The 18,430-nt window shown below is 39.7% G+C and overlaps 1 protein-coding gene across 4 annotated transcripts; it reads right to left on the bottom strand.

Moving 5' to 3' along the window:
* Positions 1 to 615: 615 nt before the first annotated feature.
* Positions 616 to 18,354, bottom strand: tmod1 (tropomodulin 1). 4 transcript variants are annotated; one of them, XM_037256968.1, is made up of 13 exons: positions 18,039 to 18,353; positions 16,064 to 16,093; positions 15,901 to 15,973; positions 15,590 to 15,730; positions 8,598 to 8,754; positions 8,170 to 8,286; positions 7,049 to 7,138; positions 5,899 to 6,029; positions 5,714 to 5,821; positions 5,174 to 5,317; positions 4,632 to 4,776; positions 3,835 to 3,934; positions 616 to 2,317 (listed from the first exon to the last, which is right to left on the bottom strand). In XM_037256968.1, the coding sequence occupies exons 4-13, from the start codon at positions 15,710 to 15,712 to the stop codon at positions 2,299 to 2,301; spliced, it is 1,134 nt and encodes a 377-aa protein (XP_037112863.1). In that variant the 5' UTR covers positions 15,713 to 15,730; positions 15,901 to 15,973; positions 16,064 to 16,093; positions 18,039 to 18,353; the 3' UTR covers positions 616 to 2,298. The 4 variants fall into 4 exon arrangements, with proteins under 4 accessions (XP_037112863.1, XP_037112872.1, XP_037112888.1 ...); XM_037256977.1 differs by lacking the exon at positions 15,901 to 15,973 and having other exon boundaries at positions 15,590 to 15,717; positions 16,062 to 16,093; positions 18,039 to 18,354; XM_037256993.1 differs by lacking the exon at positions 3,835 to 3,934 and having other exon boundaries at positions 18,039 to 18,351.
* Positions 18,355 to 18,430: the final 76 nt, after the last annotated feature.

Here is an 18,430-nt window from a genome sequence, read left to right as displayed (position 1 = left end):
AGCCGGAATCGAACCCTGCAACTCTGAAATGTGAGGCAGACATGCTCACCCTTACGGGAACGTGCTGCAATTTTTTTTAATCTTAAATAATTATTTGTAATTTATCATCACGTTGTCAAAAGTGGAGTGAATTCAAGCTTTCAAGGCAATTCAGCAAATGTTTTGCTAATGTAAAAATTGGCATCCCCATATTTTCAAAAAAGAAATAAGGGTTTATAGATGTAATGGTCTCTTGTATTGTATGCCAACTTAAAGCTATAAATAAAACCAACTCACTTTTGGAGCAAGCAACTTCCTTACTTTGATAAATAAATATATATATATATATATATATCAATAATTTATATTTTAAATTTATTCTAACTTAAATGACTATTTCAGCCCACCAAATATGTAAGTTGTATTTTTTCATTTGTGTTATTGTCATTATATTTTTTCATAGATCAAATTCTTAGAGCAAACAGCATCGAATTCCATTCCCAAGCACAGTTTGTAGGTTTATTTGAAGTTAGATGGTTTATGAATAATGCCCATGATGTCACTATTTCTCAGTACCATTTGGCATGCAGTGCATTATTACTTCCGAATCCGACCAAGTAACGACACAGTGCTCCCTTTAATTTCAAGGCATATTTATTTCACATACCACCATCCACACTAAATGTGAACTAGCTAACAAAAACTCTTAATCAAACGCTAATCAAAATAAAATGGAGACAAGTGGACACACAAGGCCGCAAATGTCACTGAATCATGTTTACATCATTCATAATTAACATTTGTTGTAAATGACATCAGCTGCCCATTTCTCCAGATCCTTCAAATAGCAATAAATATTTCATTTTAATTTCAGCAAGCAAGCTATTTGTTCCTGACCCTGACTAGATAGCAGCTGCGTTTCCCTCCTCATTCTAGTATAAATGCTGCCAAATGCTCCACATTGAAGCGCGTGCTGGTGGTATCTAGTTAGTAATCAAAGACAATGTTTGGTAAAAAGAACATCAAACCAGGTTCAGTGCAATGACACACTTAAAATGTCCAAAGGGTCCAATTAAAACCTCATCTGCATCTGCTTCAAAGCTTGTTTGAACTTTATCTATTTAAACTTTACCTCAATTAAATGTATCTGCCTGATCAGAATTTCATGTTTATGCTGTGGCCAAATATGTCTTTTAGTGAAACACTCTAAACTTAGCTTTAGAGGTTTGTGTGTGCCTGTGATCATCTGCCAGGCATCTCATTTTAAAGTTCAAGTTTTAACTTGAATAAACAATAACAACAAACAGGACTTGGATAATATTGTAGGAAAATCTGTGCTCTGTCATGTATTTTTGGTAACCGTCCCAGCTTTAAGGCTTGAATGTAATTTAAGTGTACATTTTGTGTATCACCCACAAATTAATCATAGTGTAAGAATTCTCAGATTGTTCATGAAATAATAAGCATTAATATTATGTGAAGCTCCAATTTAGAGTGGTCGCACAAGCACACAAACCCACCCTGAGCCAAGATTTCAAACCAGAAAGTCCCAATTGTGAGGCTAAAAATTAACCATTCAACTCCAAATTAGACCACTATTGGGATGTAGTATGACGGTAAGTTTATGTTTGACAATCATGATAATAATAACAATAATCATAATTCGGATAAATTCACGACCAGGTGAACATGGAATATTTGACGCATCTATAGCGCTTTATTTGTTTGGAGTGTTTGATGCTTGGGATCTAAACACCAGTCTGATCCTGATTGAAGAGGAACATGTGGATAAGTAACCATGTCACTTACCACGCATGAATAATATTAATAACAATATACAACGGTAGAAACAGGATTGTCAAAAGAAGCCATCATTTAGAAAACAGTCCAAGACGTCAAGGCACTACAGTTACTAATAAAAGCCTCTAGATGGCAGCACTGTATGGTTACTAGTTTGCACAATTCAAACATCCCAGCACATAAACATTCAAAGAACAATTATTTCTCCTTTTACATGCACTGGATTTTCTGGCAGACATTGTTGATCACACCATTTATATCCTCTAACAATCTTTTTTTTTTTTTTTTTAAAAAGTCCCAAAAAAGTTTTCTCTGAACCCTGAATCGCACTTGCATGTCAGAGATGATGTGCAAGGTCATCCGGAGAAACCGTCGTCGGACCCTTTGAGGTCGAATGGAAGTCATATAGGGATGGGGAGGACTTTTCAAAAAGGCAAAAACGGGGGGTGGAGGGATGCGAGGCAGGGGAAGAGTGCTTCTTACACATTTGTCCGACACTTGGGGAGGATGGGTCCTCCTTCAAGCCTTCTCTTTCTTACTGTGGATAGAGAGATGACATGTGAGAGGACGGTAACAACATGAGAGAAAAGGACAGAGAGACAGAGCGAGTGAGAGAGAGAGAGAGAGAAAGAAAGAGCGCAGTCTTTAAGCACTTAAGTGAAAAGAGGCCTTTGCTCCTACGGGGTTCATATGCTTCTTTCGAGGTCAAATTACAAGCACTTTCAAAATGGCTTTTGTGCTCGTCCACCACATTAGTACAGTGATGCATGAATTATAGATGCGTATATACTGTACATTTTATGATATAAATTAGGTATTCCGAGTGACTATGAGATCATCTTTTAGAGGGGGTTTATTCATTATTTGTGCTCAGATTTGAGCAAATAAAAAAAATATTTTGTTGGGAGTGCAGGCTTTGAAAAATGTGGCATTACACACAAACAACTTTCCATTTCTTGTTAGTGTGGCAAAAGAAGAAGAAATTGAATTCATCAAGCTATCGACTCTAATTTTGGGAAACCCTGATCCAACAAGAAAACTATCCATTCAACTAGTTATGTGTTTGAAAAAAAAAAAACATGAACATTTTCTTCTTCACTTTATCACAATTTTAAGCAATTTCAACCCTTGAAAAGCATCAGTAAGAACCCCATAGTAGCATCTCTTCACCTTAGCAATAGCGGTCTGAAAGGAACATTGAAAGAAAGGAAAAAAAATGTGCTCCACGCAACTGACTTCAATTGAAGCTTTAGAAACGACGCAAAGAGAAATTGTGTTGTAAAAAGCAGCTTTCTTTTGACGCACAAATTAGGTCACTGTTTAGCGCTTGTTCCTTTAAGTGGTTGATGGTGAGAGAGAAAAAAAAACATCCTCAAGGTAAAATTATAGATGACTCAGCATGAGACTCATTGTTTTAGTGTTTTACTGTGTTTACTATCTTGATGTTATTGATTCATTGTTTTAGCTGATGTTTTTATACACTATGTCTATTTTTTACTTTATGTACTGCAGTTATGGTTGTTGGGTTTTACTTTACTTTTGATGGTTCCCTTTGTTTTTGTCATTAATTCATCCATCCATCTTCCCAACTGTTTATTGGGGTGCTGGAACCTGTCCCAGCCAACTTCGGTTCAGGGTGGGCGACACCCTGAACCGGTCGCCAGCCAATTGCAGGGCACACATAGTCTTACAACCATTCGCACTCACGCCCTACAGACAATTTGGAGCGGTCAATCGGCCTACCATGCATATTTATGGAATGTGGGATGAAATGACAGCACCTGAGGGAAACCCACGCAGGCACGGGGAGAACATGCAAACTCCACGCAAGAAGGCCGGAGCCGGAATCGAATCCGCAACCTCTGAACTGTGTAATGAGAGTTGGTGCTTAAACACAGTAGCCGGTGACTTGATGACAGCGCAGGAATTGCTGAAAGGAGCTCAGGAGAAGTAAGAGAGGCTTTGAAATGAGGTGGCGGCAGTTCCAGTGTTTTGGAACAAAAGTGGAAGCTATCGTCAGAAGAAAAGCAAAACTGAAGGACCACATGTGTTTACTTAGTCTTTGACTTGAACTTTTTCCCAAAGGCCCGTTCCAGCTCAGGGACGGACAAAGTGAGCGTAAAGGAGCCATCGGACTCGGACCTGACAACCCGGGCTTCAAAACGAGAGCAGGAGGAAAAGTTATGTCCAGAAATATGAACCTATTGTCACATATACAAGCATTAAGGATTGCATTTGAAATCAAGAAGAGCTCGCAGAATCCAAATTCTTCTGGAATTTTTTGGGGGGGTATTTTAGAAGACAAACTGACTACCTAGAAGGGAATAACATGCATTATTTATAACATTTTATTTTCAACACTAAAGCAAGAGCTATTATACAACTTTATATGTTAACGTGTTCTGAACACCAAACTCTAGAAATTCATCCTTTACTGAAAGTGCACATGGGCAATGATGTAACTCCCCTCTCATGCACTGTTTTTTTATTAGTTATTTATTTTAGCGCTGATGTCATCATTTAAAAAAAGCATTGTTTGGGTTTGCCTCGGCTTTCAGACGGTACTAAGTGTAGCGGCTGATGACATCACTTGGCATCTGATCAAAGCAAAAAAAAGTGGGATGATTAAGTGCAGATAAAGCGGCAGCTTTGGCCAAATATAACTGATAACACTGCCAAGTGCACAATTCTACAAAGTGCTTATATAACCACTGAGGTCATTCAAACAGAATTGAAAACAATGTCTGAAGAGTCTGAGGACACTTGACGTAACATCGATGTTTCATGTTGGCTACATTCTGGTGTGACCATCAAGTGTAGTAGTAGTGTAGTAGTTTGCATTCATTTCCTACCAAGGTCATTGTTGTTCATCATGGCGTTGGAGCCTCGGAGACGCGGGCCCTGCTGGGTGAAATGGTAGCCGAACTTCAGCAATGTGGTGTTTTTCTCCAACATGCTTGCTATCTCCATCTCCACTTTATTGCCTAATGGCTGGCTCTGCAGAAGAAACATCCAAATCTTGTTCAAGCAGCTATATTGCCTGAAGGTACACTGGCTTGTAACAAAATATTCAAAACACTTGGCATCTCTGCCTATGTGACTTAAACTTAATTAGTGATGCAACTATTCCTTTATCCAAGCAGATTCCAAATTCTCCTCACAATGTTGTTAGCATTTTTTTGTTTCTCTGATTGGATGCTCAGAGCAACATTTGTTACAGCCAAATGAAACTAGCAAAACAAAGCTGTAGTGCTCTGCACAAATGATTAATTTTGATAATCAGCATCTGTCGTGAGTACATGTACTACTGATTTGATTGTTTTTATATTGTCTTTTAATGAACATTGATTCTGAATGCTTTAGGTGATGTACAAGGTATAATTTCGTTCAGTACCTGATTATCAATCTTGAGCTCCAGTAATGTCGTGTTGTACTGCAGTGACTCAACGAGGGCAAGGATTCCAGCCCCTGTTATGAAGTTCGACTCAACATTCAGGCTCTTCAGTGTCGTGTTAACCTTGAGCATCTCCGCCAAGGCCTGATAAAAAACCCAGCACACGTGATTAATTGTCATTTTGTTCTTTTCCTTGGAAACGTTCACCCTGCCTCGAGTTTCCAAACGTCAACATATCGCGCAAGTGTCAAAGTATGAAGTCTGCATGTGTGTTTTGCTTTTTCTAAAGTTTTGTGTGGGTTTCATGTTTCGGAAGACTGAACAGCCTCCACAAGTACACCACTGCCCAATGATAGTCAATAACCCGTTAAACGTTGACTGGCTAGCTGCGATACAAATAACTCGTAAGAGATTTACGTGAGAATGACGTCATACAGGTAATATGACTGGAACAAATTACTGTGCATTTTTGACATATTTCGGGGAAACATATGGAAAGTATGTTCTTGAAAGGAAAAAAAAAAAGCAGATTGTACTTACAAACGCTACGGGGTCATTGCTTCTGGTTCCAACGATACTGAACCTCTCCACCACTGCGTTCTCTATCAGAGCCTGAGAGTATGCCTTTAAAGTCGGGATAGGGATATTCTAAACAAAAATCAAACAAATAAATAAATAAATAAAGCGCTGTACGTGACCATGAAGACACAGACACACTTTGATACCTTAATGTTGTTGAGGTTGACCTCCACAAGCTCAGGGTCATTCCTTTTCATTCTTATGAGGGTTTCCTCTACGTCCGTTGAATTGGGCTCCTCATCGGGAACTGGTTTGTACTGGGTGGACTGGATCACACCTGCCACACACTTACAGTTACTACACAATATTGAATTACTGGAACAGTATCAATTGAAATCACATGGACAATAAAGATGTCACGCCAGCATGTACTTCATTAACACCCATTACTATTTTCTTTTTAGATGGGCTTTGGCGCCATCTTGTGGCATAAAATAAAAAGCACACAATGAATATGCCAACAATTAGTGATGAGGAAAATGAAGCTTCAAATTTGCTTTATGAACCAGTTGTATTTTTGACTTCTCTAGATGGCACGGCTGGTTGAACTAAAGGGGTTTATGAAGCCAATTTGAAGATCACGTTTCCCATCAGCACTAACAATTGTGAATAGCTGAATATGGGTGAATTTGCAAATAGTCTACTGTATATGTGAGGGATTACTGTATTTATGGCTAGCACATTACAATTGTAATAATCAGCAAATATGCCCTCATGAAGCTACAGGGATGACAAGCAAGAAATCAGATCTGACACTAACTGCTTTTAACCATACTATCACATACAGTATTGCAATGCCTACATATTTATTTGAGGGGATAAACACATAAACGGTGTCTCTAAGCATTTCCACCATCATAATTTATCTCGAATACTGTGTATGTGCCAAAGAAATCATAACATTCTGTACTATTCATGGTCATGGTACAGTTTCCCACGGTCAGTTGTCATGTTGATGAACGAGCGACCACATCAAACTGAGGTGAAAAGTACAATTATAGCAGTAGAACTGTCTGGTAAAATAAGAACATAAATAAAAGCAAATAATTTGAGTGGCGTTCCAGGGGCATCCACAGTGTTTTGTGCATGGAAAACTAATTGATTATGCATGCTCCACTCCCCCCAAATTTAGGCTGTATTGGGCTTTAGTAATTCTAACTCACCAACAGTTCTTTTGGACTGGGAGACCTTTTATTGGGGAAAAAAGAGCTATCTGCACAATTAAATTTACCTTCTTTTTTTTACCCAGATATCTGATTTTGATTATAGCAAAACATCAAATTGTGTGTTACATACTGTTAAGTCCTTGCTTGTTGACTATAGTGCTGCTTGCCAGAGCTTCATAGTACTGCTGGTTACTCATCAGGGTGTGCATACCCAGGATAGCTGGGAAAGGAAAGGACCATAGAAAGAATGGAGGTCAGCAACAAAGGAAAATGAACACAAGGGAAGAGTCATACAAAATGTGTTTCAGCTCTGTACTTGACAACCATGCAAAAAGAGGATGGTACATGCATATGGATACTAATAGACAGGTTGCTATGTTTTAGAGCTTGCACTACAAAAAAACAAGGTTGAGAGCCTCTAGTGTTTGGTTGATGCAACATAATGTGAAGTCAAGTGAGGTAATAATAATAATAATAATATTAATAATAATAAAAAAAATAAAAATAATAATATAATATAATATAAATAAGAATAATAATGATTTTAAAAAAATAACAACAATAATAATAATAATAATAATAAATTAATGAGTAGATATCCCAACTATCACCATTCTGCGTTGAATAAGAAAATTGTGAGAAGATATCTATAGTTAGAAAGTGTAATAAGCAAAGTTTTCACGTACAGTACATTTGCAGGAACTACTTGGAGGTAAAAACAGTTTTTCTCGCTCCATTGTAGAATATTTACTGAAACCTTTATGTACACCTGAATGTAAAAATGTTGGTGTCTCATTTAAGTAACATAAAAGGAACAAACAAGTAGAAACACATGATTCAAACGGATGGAGAGTTTTTGCAGTACATAAAAAAACATCAAGCAAAGATTTTCTATAGCATGCATTTAATTAACTTTATGGCTGTGTCTTCTTTTCATGCGAACACATGTATGCAAACTGCCGATACCCTGTTTGGTGCCCAGCTAACAATGATCCAGCAGAGGTGGAGCAAGTGAGGGGGTGATGAAGAGGAAGGGTGGTGGGGTTAGCCTGAAGAGAAGATGAGGATCAGGTGCTAGTATGGGAGATCGCAATGGGTTTTATATTGATTAGTGAAACAGATTAATTCCTAGACCATTAATCATATGACATATTGGTTTTAAATGAGAGATGTGAGAAAAACAAATACCAGAGCACCAGAGTACAGTATACGCCTAGATTGTGTTGACAGGAGTTAAATGCAAGTTGTTACCTGCTATATCGCAAAGTTCAGCATCAGTAGCACTGGCCAGTGCTTCTTCAAGCTCAGGCTCAAGGGTCACATTCTCCATAATGGGGTCCACCATCTTTTTCGGCACCCAGGCCTTCCCTGAAAAACAAAGCGTGTTTATATGTACATCCACCATGTCGCTTTCCCTCATTCACACTCACGTTTACACCTATGAACACAAGAGTCTTTAGTATTTAGATAGGTTACATAGGTTTTAAATTGTAGTATCTCAGCATACAACATACAAACACCACACAGAAGGGTTCAAGTTGAGATTTGCCCAGCTGTGCAACCAATGATCACTCAAAATACAAAAAGAGCAAATAGAAAGAATTCAGACCCAGTCAGAGATGTCTAACTCACTCTTAGAGGAATAAATACAGCAATAGATGACAATGTTGCAGGCTTACCTCGCTTCTCCCCAGTGAAGGGCACCAAGTCTTCCCTGTCTGGATGTTCTTTGGCTTGCTTCTCCAGATGGGCCAACAGGTCGTCTCTCTGGAACGTTCCTGTGGGCGCTTTCTTAGTCTGGTCCTTCTGACGCATCCCGGCAGGTAACAGTGCATTCTAGTCAACAATCGAAATGAACAGCATTAAAAACATTGACATGCTCCATTGGCAATGGGGCATCTTTATTTTTACGTCATTTTGTTATCACATCTAATTCATGAGAGGATTTGGATAATTCTAGGGTAAAAAAAAACGGCTCCAAACAATTACTCGATTATTAAAACAGTTGTCGATTAATTTGATAATCAAATACTTGCCGATTAATCGATTATTTTAACCAATCTACTTACCATATTTGTGTTGTTATGGTTATAACTTGTAGGAGTAGTATTACATTGCATCAAGCTGAGAGATTATTCCCATATTTTAGTTTCTACACATAATAGGCAAGAAAATGCTTGGAATAATAATAGTATCAAAAAAAAAAATTCTTACAGCATCTATCAAAATATGAGCATTAATACCTTTTATCTCTGGAAAGGCCATTTTTTGATACAGTTCTTAAATCGCACAGTTGCACAACTGTGGGCTGAGAAATTTCCCACAGCTTTGCTGCTCCGTGTGTTATTTTTAACTTAAATGCCCATTCAAAATGAAGCTCTTGCAAGCTCTGCTTATAGCCTCATATCTTATCTTTGCTCTCAACACTCTATGGCCTCACTCTCTCTCCTCTCATGACTCATTTATCCTTTTCAAGCTGCCGTCAGCCTCCCACTGCACTTACTCAAAAGCATAAAGATGAACAAAGTCACTACTATTTAATTGCATAGGGACTTCAAAAATATATTTCACAGCACACAGAAGCGTTTAGAGGAAAGCTGAGGTGTATATCACATTGACACTGGCAGGCTCATATCACAGTTACATCACAGACAAGATGTCGCTTGCATTCAGCTCCACTGTGTTATTTTTAACAGTGTGAGACTCAGTTGTCCTCTCTTCTCCAGTCGGATTGTGACTTCCTTCTCCGCTTTCATTGCTTAAACATGGCACCTCAATGTCTCATCTGGCAAGCATTCACACAGCAGCAGCCACCGGCCGGATCAGTTGGAGGGGCTCGGCATTTTGTGGCACTTGCTCTTTGGAGCTGACATCAAAACAGGACAACTTATGTGCATGGCTGAGAGGCTGGCATTTAAAATTCCCACAGACACACTCCAATAGTTTGTAAGTCTTCCAGAAGATTGAAGCTGATGTCTTGTGAAGTAGTGATCAACCCTACATTTTGTATTCTATTTTGACTTTCTTCAGATTATTTATATTCGGCGCAATACAAGGCACACATAATTTTCATGGACAGCAACTAGTGAACCCAGGTGAATGTCCCAACAGTAGTAGAATTTGACAAAACTATCAAACCATCAGTGAACTGTCAGCAAACCTAGTGAGACCTCTGCTCAATGAACCTCTAAAAGATCAACTTGCTTTGTCTTGGGGGTTTTTCTGCTATTTCTTTTTTCAACACAGACAGGAATAACGTAACTGTCAGTCAAGTATTGACGATGGCCACAGATTAACTTCACATTCTTTCTTAGACAATAGAATCTTGATGTCAACCAAGGTCCCAGAACGACTTGTGTTTGACATTGACGCTTTCAGAAAACAGTATTTCTTAAAAATGGTGGTATTTTCACCATAGTGCGATATAGACCAAATAACTCATCAGTTAACGCAGTGCTTGGCTCGTGAGTGAACGATTCGTTCAAAAGAACAGATTCTTTCTCAGTGAACGAGAGTGAACGAATCACTTCCTAAAGTGATTGGTTCTTTTTTCAGTTTATATGACTTCAACCAGTAGGTGTCGGTAATGCGCATTGAAGCTGGTGCCACCTCGCCGTAAAACAAAACGAAGAAGAAAATGACGTAACTCCTCGTTCACGAACGAGTTGTGAATTGCATTTCCCGTTCATCAACTGAACAGATCTGTGAGTTTACGCGTCAGTGATTTGCATTTCCAGTTCATCGAGAGAACGGATCAGTGAGGGAACGAATCCTGACTTTCCCGTTCGCGAACGAGTTAATGGGTGAACTGCCTTCCTTCCCGTGCATCAACGGATCAGTCAGTGAACGTGTTGCGTCTCCCTCCTGGCGTGAACTATGTAAGCCAGAATGTAGATCTACGATTTGCCAAGGAAAGAAAGAACCACACACTGAAACACCACTTCTTTTATGCGCGTTTTCTCCAAGCTAACGGCTAACTTTATTGCATGAAGGGATGCGCCGTTACGCAACAACGGGGAGGTGATGCTTCTCTTTGGATAATCTTGATTTTATAACACTTATAGTAGTTTTTAAATATTGTTCTCCAATATATCTACTGCAATTTCACATTAGATTGCTGGTTTGAAATGTACTTTTATTATTATTATGTTAATAAACATTAAAACCTGTTAAAACTTGTCTGGTGTTTTATTCCTTGTTTTTATTTTTTTGGGCATGAAAACAAAAATCTGACATTTGGTTAATTGCTTTATATGACAATATGTATATGTGTTTTACGTTGTGTAATATGTGTTGGTGTCCCCCAAAATAAAGAGCAAGTAGTCAAATACACATTCTTGACACGTACAAAAAATGCATAAAGTTATTAGGTACTCCTGAAAATGGTGGTGTATCTAATGGAGTGTCCGTGTGACGTCACAGATCAACCAGCCAATCAGGAGGTGGGGGTGAGGGTGGGTGTGGCACTTTTCACTTTCAGTTCAGCTTTGGCCATGATTTTTCCCTAATGAACTGGCCTGTTATTAGGTACACCTGAAAATGGCGGCGTACCTAAAGGAGTGTCTGTGTGACGTCACAGATCAAACAGCCAATCAGAAAGTGGGGGTGAGGGCGGGTGTGGCACTTTTCACTTTCAGTTAAGCTTTGGCCATGATTTTTCCCTAATGAACTGGCCTTGTTATTAGGTACACTTGAAAATGGCGGTGTACCTAATGGAGTGTCTGTGTGACGTCACAGATCAAACAGCCAATCAGAAAGTGGGGGTGAGGGCGGGTGTGGCACTTTTCACTTTCAGTTAAGCTTTGGCCATGATTTTTCCCTAATGAACTGGCCTGTTATTAGGTACACTTGAAAATGGCGGTGTACCTAATGGAGCGTCCAAGTGACGTCACAGATCAAACAGCCAATTAGAAAGTGGGGGTGAGGGCGGGTGTGGCACTTTTCACTTAAACCAGGGGTGTCGACCTCCAGTCCTCGAGGGGCCGCGTTCCAATATGTTTTCCAAGTGACCCTCGTTAAGCGCACCTGCGTGAAAAGTTTTAGCTCATTTCACGTTCTGCAGGAGCTAAAACTTTTCACGCAGGTGCACTTAACGAGGGAATCACACGGACACTCCATTAGGTACACCGCCATTTTCAAGTGTACCTAATAACAGGCCACTTTATTAGGGAAATATCATGGTCAAAGGTCACAGGTGTCAAGCTCTAGTCCTCGGGGCCGCGTTCCAATATGTTTTCCAAGTTACCCTCGTTAAACACACCTGCGTGAAAAGTTTTAGCTCCTTTCACGTTCTGCAGGAGCTAAAACTTTTCACGCAGGTGCGCTTAACGAGGGAATCACACGGACACTCCATTAGGTACACCGCCATTTTCAAGTGTACCTAATAACAGGCCACTTTATTAGGGAAATATCATGGTCAAAGGTCACAGGTGTCAAGCTCTAGTCCTCGGGGCCGCGTTCCAATATGTTTTCCAAGTTACCCTCGTTAAACGCACCTGCGTGAAAAGTTTTAGCTCCTTTCACGTTCTGCAGGAGCTAAAACTTTTCACGCAGGTGCGCTTAACGAGGGAATCACACGGACACTCCATTAGGTACACCGCCATTTTCAAGTGTACCTAATAACAGGCCACTTTATTAGGGAAATATCATGGTCAAAGGTCACAGGTGTCAAGCTCCAGTCCTCGGGGCCGCGTTCCAATATGTTTTCCAAGTTACCCTCGTTAAACACACCTGCGTGAAAAGTTTTAGCTCCTTTCACGTTCTGCAGGAGCTAAAACTTTTCACGCAGGTGCGCTTAACGAGGGAATCACACGGACACTCCATTAGGTACACCGCCATTTTCAAGTGTACCTAATAACAGGCCATTTTATTAAGGAAATATCATGGTAAAAGGTCACAGGTGTCAAGCTCTAGTCCTCGCGGCCGCGTTCCAATATGTTTTCCAAGTTACCCTCGTTAAACACACCTGCGTGAAAAGATTTTGTTCATTTTCACGTTCTGCAGGAGCTAAAACTTTTCACGCAGGTGCGCTTAACGAGGGAATCACACACATAAAAAAAGAATAAATAAATAAGAAAGTGTAGCGAACGATTCGGTGAACGATTCTTTTGAACAAAAATTTTGAGTGAACCGATTCTAAAGATTCAATTCACTTAAAAAAGAACTGGACTGCACATCATTAGTACAAAACAGTGCAGACGACCATGGACTGTCAGGTTGAAATAGCCAACTGGTTAATGACATGGGCTCTTGCTCGGTAAGGATTTGGTTCGATCCCAGATATGAGATTAAATCCCAATGTGCTTTTATTGTGCAATTAACCCTTTATTTATTCTTTTTTTTATTTTTTTTACCTCTTTACTGATTTAAGTGTCCATGAGGTGTACCGAATCAGAGGGCACTACATTAGGGAAAAAGCTTAAGTGAAAGTGAAAAGTGCCAAACCCGCCCTCACCCCCACTTTCTGATTGGCTGTTTATATATATACATATTGTCATATAAAGCAGTTAACCAAATGTCAGATTTTTGTTTTCATGCCCAAAAAAATAAAAACAAGGAATAAAACACCAGACAAGTTTTAACAGGTTTTAATGTTTATTAAAATAATAATAATAATAAAAGTACATTTCAAACCAGCAATCTAATGTGAAATTGCAGTAGATATATTGGATAACAATATTTAGGCGTATATATGCATACACGTTATTTAAAAACTACTATAAGTGTTATAAAATCAAGATGACCCAAAGACAAGCATCATCTCCCCGTTGTTGCATAACAGCGCATCCCTTCATGTAATAAAGTTAGCCGTTAGCTTGGAGAAAACGCGCATAAAAGAAGTGGTGTTTCGGTGAGTGGTTCTTTTTCCTTTCCAAATCGTACATCTACATTCTGGCTTACATAGTTCACGCCAGGAGGGAGACGCAACACGTTCACTGACTGATCCGTTGATGCACGGGGGGAAGGAAGGCAGTTCACTCACAGATCCGTTCAGTGGATGAACGTGAAATGCAATTCACGACTCGTTCGTGAACGGGAAGTTACGTCATTTTCTTCTTCGTTTTGTTTTACGGCGAGGTGGCACCAGCTTCAATGCGCATTACCGACACCTACTGGTTGAAGTCATATGAACTGAAAAAAGAACCAATCACTTTAGGAAGTGATTCGTTCACTCTCGTTCACTGGAAAGAAAAGTCGTTCCTTTGAACGAATCGTTCACTCACGAGCCAACACTACTCTCCAGTGTCGAGCGCACGGAACATACGCACGCACACACAGCACAGAGCAGGCGATAAAAAGTGCAGTGGGACACCATGGAAAAATATTGAACAGGGATGAAAAGAACGGTTTTATTCATTCATTATTTTTAATTGTTTTATTCATTTTTGTTTTGTAGGTTAAAATGTTTTATATATTGTGCTCCTGAGTTAATGTTGCTGATTACTTTGAATTGAATATTATTTATTGCTGTTATTTAATTGAATATGATGTATGTTTATTATTATTTTATTGTATTCTTTCCAGCATAAAATGGCAGTTGGTCAAGAATGCTTATAGTTTAAATAATTAGAATTTATTTTTAATTTCAGGCAAAGTGATGCACATTGAATCTGTTCTGTTACAGACTAAAAAACAATGTTATTAATAGTTATTCTTTATTGTAAGTTTATCTTTCTTTTTTATTGATATTTTGTTTTCTTTAATGTTAATAACATGGCGAAATGTTTTCTTCTCCCTAGGGGGGGCATCACAGAAAATTATTGAGAAGCACTGAGTTAACACAACAGATTAAGGCTGAATTGTGAAAATATGACAGACAATTGTTAGATCAAATTATATATTTGCCTCCTGAGTTGGTCTAATTCTAAAATGTCTTGCCAAAGTCTTCCAGGAATAGAGGTGGGCAGACCTGCTGGGAAGGCTGCAGTGTTTTTCAGAGCAAAAGGGTACTTTACTGTTCTGTAATTGGTAATGCTCGTAAACAGGCGCAAAAGAAAAGTACACACGCACGCTTTGACTCTCCATGTTTGCGTCATCAAGTCCCTCCGGGCCAGGCAGTGCCGGCATATGAGTCCGTGGCACACAAACGCGCACATGCACGACGAATAATAGCCTTGCTTCCAGTCATCCTCCTCTTGCCCCCTTTTGGGATTGAGGAGACGATCACAGCTGCCATCACCGTTATGACTCATGATAGTATATCATTGAGTTTATGACAGTTTACACATGCTCACAATGAACCCAAGATTGCAACATTTGCTGTACTCGACCACTTATCTCCATTAGGTTAATCTCAGTGGGGAAAGATAATTTTTTTTTTTTTTTGTATATGCTTCTTTTTAATCGCATAGTTTCACCTACTGCCACAACAAGCAAGGATTCACTTTCTGTGAGTGGATAATTTTATTACAATACATGCTAATTGGGGTTAAAGGCAGCAGTATTGCCTCTGTTCATCCACAGTAGACCTCTGAGCACAGCTCGCTAACAACATTACTAATGGGCCCACAGACGGCACACGACAACATCTTAAACACAATGAGCCATAGCAATAACAGCGCTGTAGGTGATGCTAATATGTGAAGTCAGCGTGGTCCACATTAGGGCCTGAATGACTCCATAAGTCTACGGTGACACCCGCCGGCAGCATGCTGGCAGAAAGTAAACTTACATCAGGGTCCAGCTCCTCCAGTTCATCTTCTAACCGCTGCAGCTCCTCCTCGGAGAGCTTCATGAGCAGCTCGTCCTCATCGATGTCTCTGTACTTGTCCATCTCCTTCCTCAACACCGACATGATGCCACACACCTGCAAAAACAAACACCAATGTCACAGTGACATTCATTTGGGCCATCTTAAACTCAAGTTGCTTTAGTTCAGATGTTTGTCATTCTTTGCAATGTGTCTTTTATGTTTACTACAGAGCAGTAATTAAATTGGTAATTAACTGTGACAATTGGACTGGGTGCATGGCTAGTGGGTCTTAACTTCAAATGAGAAATACAATACAGGTATGTCAGATGAGCAGCTGGGACAACTCCACATCCGTTGCGAAGGCTGAAGAATAATGGAAACAGACGAGTTGGAATACAAGTGCATTTTTTTTATATACCACTTGGACGGTATGTGACATTAACTAAGAGTTACCTTTTTGATGCAAATTGAGACTGTGTTGACCTGCAGAGAGGTAAAAAGATTTGTTGCTGTGTTTGCATAAACGAGAAGCTAATCAGGCAACTAACATTTGTCATCATTAGTAATTCTAGTCAGTGGAAAATCTGTGTCCCCATGTGACAACACTTGAGAACCAATGCTCTAGTCTAGATGACATCAGTAAAATAACTTCAATGCGGCCAAGATCTAATGTCCTCTTTATTAAATCAAATGAGATAGAACAAAAACATGCTGCATAACTCTGGACTTTCTCCAGCCACTATCCATGACAAGACAAGTTTTCAAAAGCAAAGATGAAAAATTGGGCTCAGATCCAAATAATTGGAGTGGAAGAAGCTGACCTGCTCTGCAGATAGCAAACAGAGCTGGGTCTGTATTTATGCTGCTTTCCTAAAGCTTCTGCTTAGTTGGAGCGAGCAGGACGTAAAGCTGAAGCTGAATTTGCAAAAGTAGTAGTCATAAAAAGACTGAAACTTGTACGTGTGGATGATAGAATTTTAGCTACGTTTTTTTGTTAACGCCCTGCACAAGACCAGAACAGAACATCGATTAGTACATTGTATAACACAAATGCAAATTGGGGTACAAATGAACTTTTTAAAGGCCAAATAGGAGCAGTCATCCACTGATGTAAGGTAAAAAGGTGTGAGTGAAGTAGTGTGCATTCCTGTTGTTGCGTAGTGTAAAATCTTTTATTTTTAAAAATACACCCAATGTTTATCAACTACAGAACATCAGCCAGTAAAGATTTCAGAATAGTAGCCAAAAACCTTTCACAGCTAATAAATCAACGAAATAGCAACAGAGCGGGCAGCAGGACCTGTTGTTAAACTGTTCAGCAGACAACTACTGCTCAGTGTCTTCAGACAGTCACAGTACATGATGTCAGCGTCATTAAAAACATCAGCTTCACGCACACTTACTGTACACGAGAGCATTTCACTGTTGACATTGGAGTTTTTTACACTTTATAGCTCCATTGGAACATTTCAAATGGTGCATATTCTATCTGCAGTAGTTAAATAATGATAAAGCATGTCGTGATGGGTACATTTGACTTTAAAACATGTCATATATTGCTATTTTCAGAATCAAATATCGGATAAGCCAATGTACAATATCTGAACCGCTTCTCCTCACGAGGGTTGCGGCCATGCAGGAGCCTATCCCGGCAGTCTTTAGACAGTAGGTGGGAACACCCTGAACGGGTCACCAGCCAATAGCAGGTTAAACGAAACTAATCGTGTTTTGCTTTTTGTGATATCTGAAAGCAGTAGTATCATTAAAATAACATGTGCAGTTAGTATTATCAAATAATCATTGAAACAAATATATTTTAAAAATCACTTGAAAAGTTATGTTAGTGAGGGAGAACCTTATATTGGGAGAATTGTTCATAACCTGGAACTTTCTAGAATCCACAATACATTTGCATCTACATTAAAGAGGGCAGAAAAGGCCGACCTTGATGTTGCACAGGGTATGCATTATGCATCCCCAGTATGTTGTGCAGTCACGTTATGTAGGTCACAGACAAACTGATGGCCAACATGCCATCAGACAACTGTTGCATTTTACAGCACTTGTTGACTGATCCTAATTATGCAAGGCATTTGTACTGGTCTACTTAAGTTATACATATTTAACACCAGTGAAACATTTGAGGACAACTCCAGCATGTTTTGTGAATGCATTGATTTAGTAGGATCAAGGATTGCTACGGTCTATCAATGCAATATAACATTGTCAAGGACAGGGGTGTCCTAATCAAAAAGGTCCCAAAAAACACATAAGAAATGAGAGGGAACGCTCACCCTCTCAAATAGAAAACCACAGACTGCAAGGGCCACAGTTGTATTAACTTGTACAGTACATTTGTCTCAGTAGTAGCTTTAATGCAGTGAAGTCTTCCACAGGCAGCACTTTTATTTTGCATGCACTGACGTACCTCCAGCAGCGCTATTTATAGCCGGACGGTCCGGATGGGTGACAGCAGCACCGAATACTTTGACCAGATATGGTTCCCTCAGAGTGGCGTGCACAAGCGATGCAGGCTGCTCCTCAACAGCTACACGAAGCAAGGATCGAATACAAGCCCCCTCGATACACACAGTCCATGCGCCGTGGCGCAAGACCACCGGATATTGGTGCAGAATGGAGCGGACACGGAAAGTTGCCTCCCCCGATAGCAGGTTGCAATTGGGACTTTGAGGGCTCAAAGTCGTCTCCCGTAAAGGGCAAAGCCGAGAGGACCTCCTCCCACCACAAGCCACCCCCACCGACCTCCAAGCAGGCTGCACTGTCACTCCTGCAACGACGCGCTCTTTTTGGAGATGCCTG

Source organism: Syngnathus acus, chromosome 1 (assembly GCF_901709675.1).
Source record: "Syngnathus acus chromosome 1, fSynAcu1.2, whole genome shotgun sequence".
Lineage (NCBI taxonomy): Eukaryota > Metazoa > Chordata > Actinopteri > Syngnathiformes > Syngnathidae > Syngnathus > Syngnathus acus.
The sequence above is the reverse complement of the archived record's forward strand: the minus strand, read 5'-3'. Positions and strand labels throughout refer to the sequence as shown.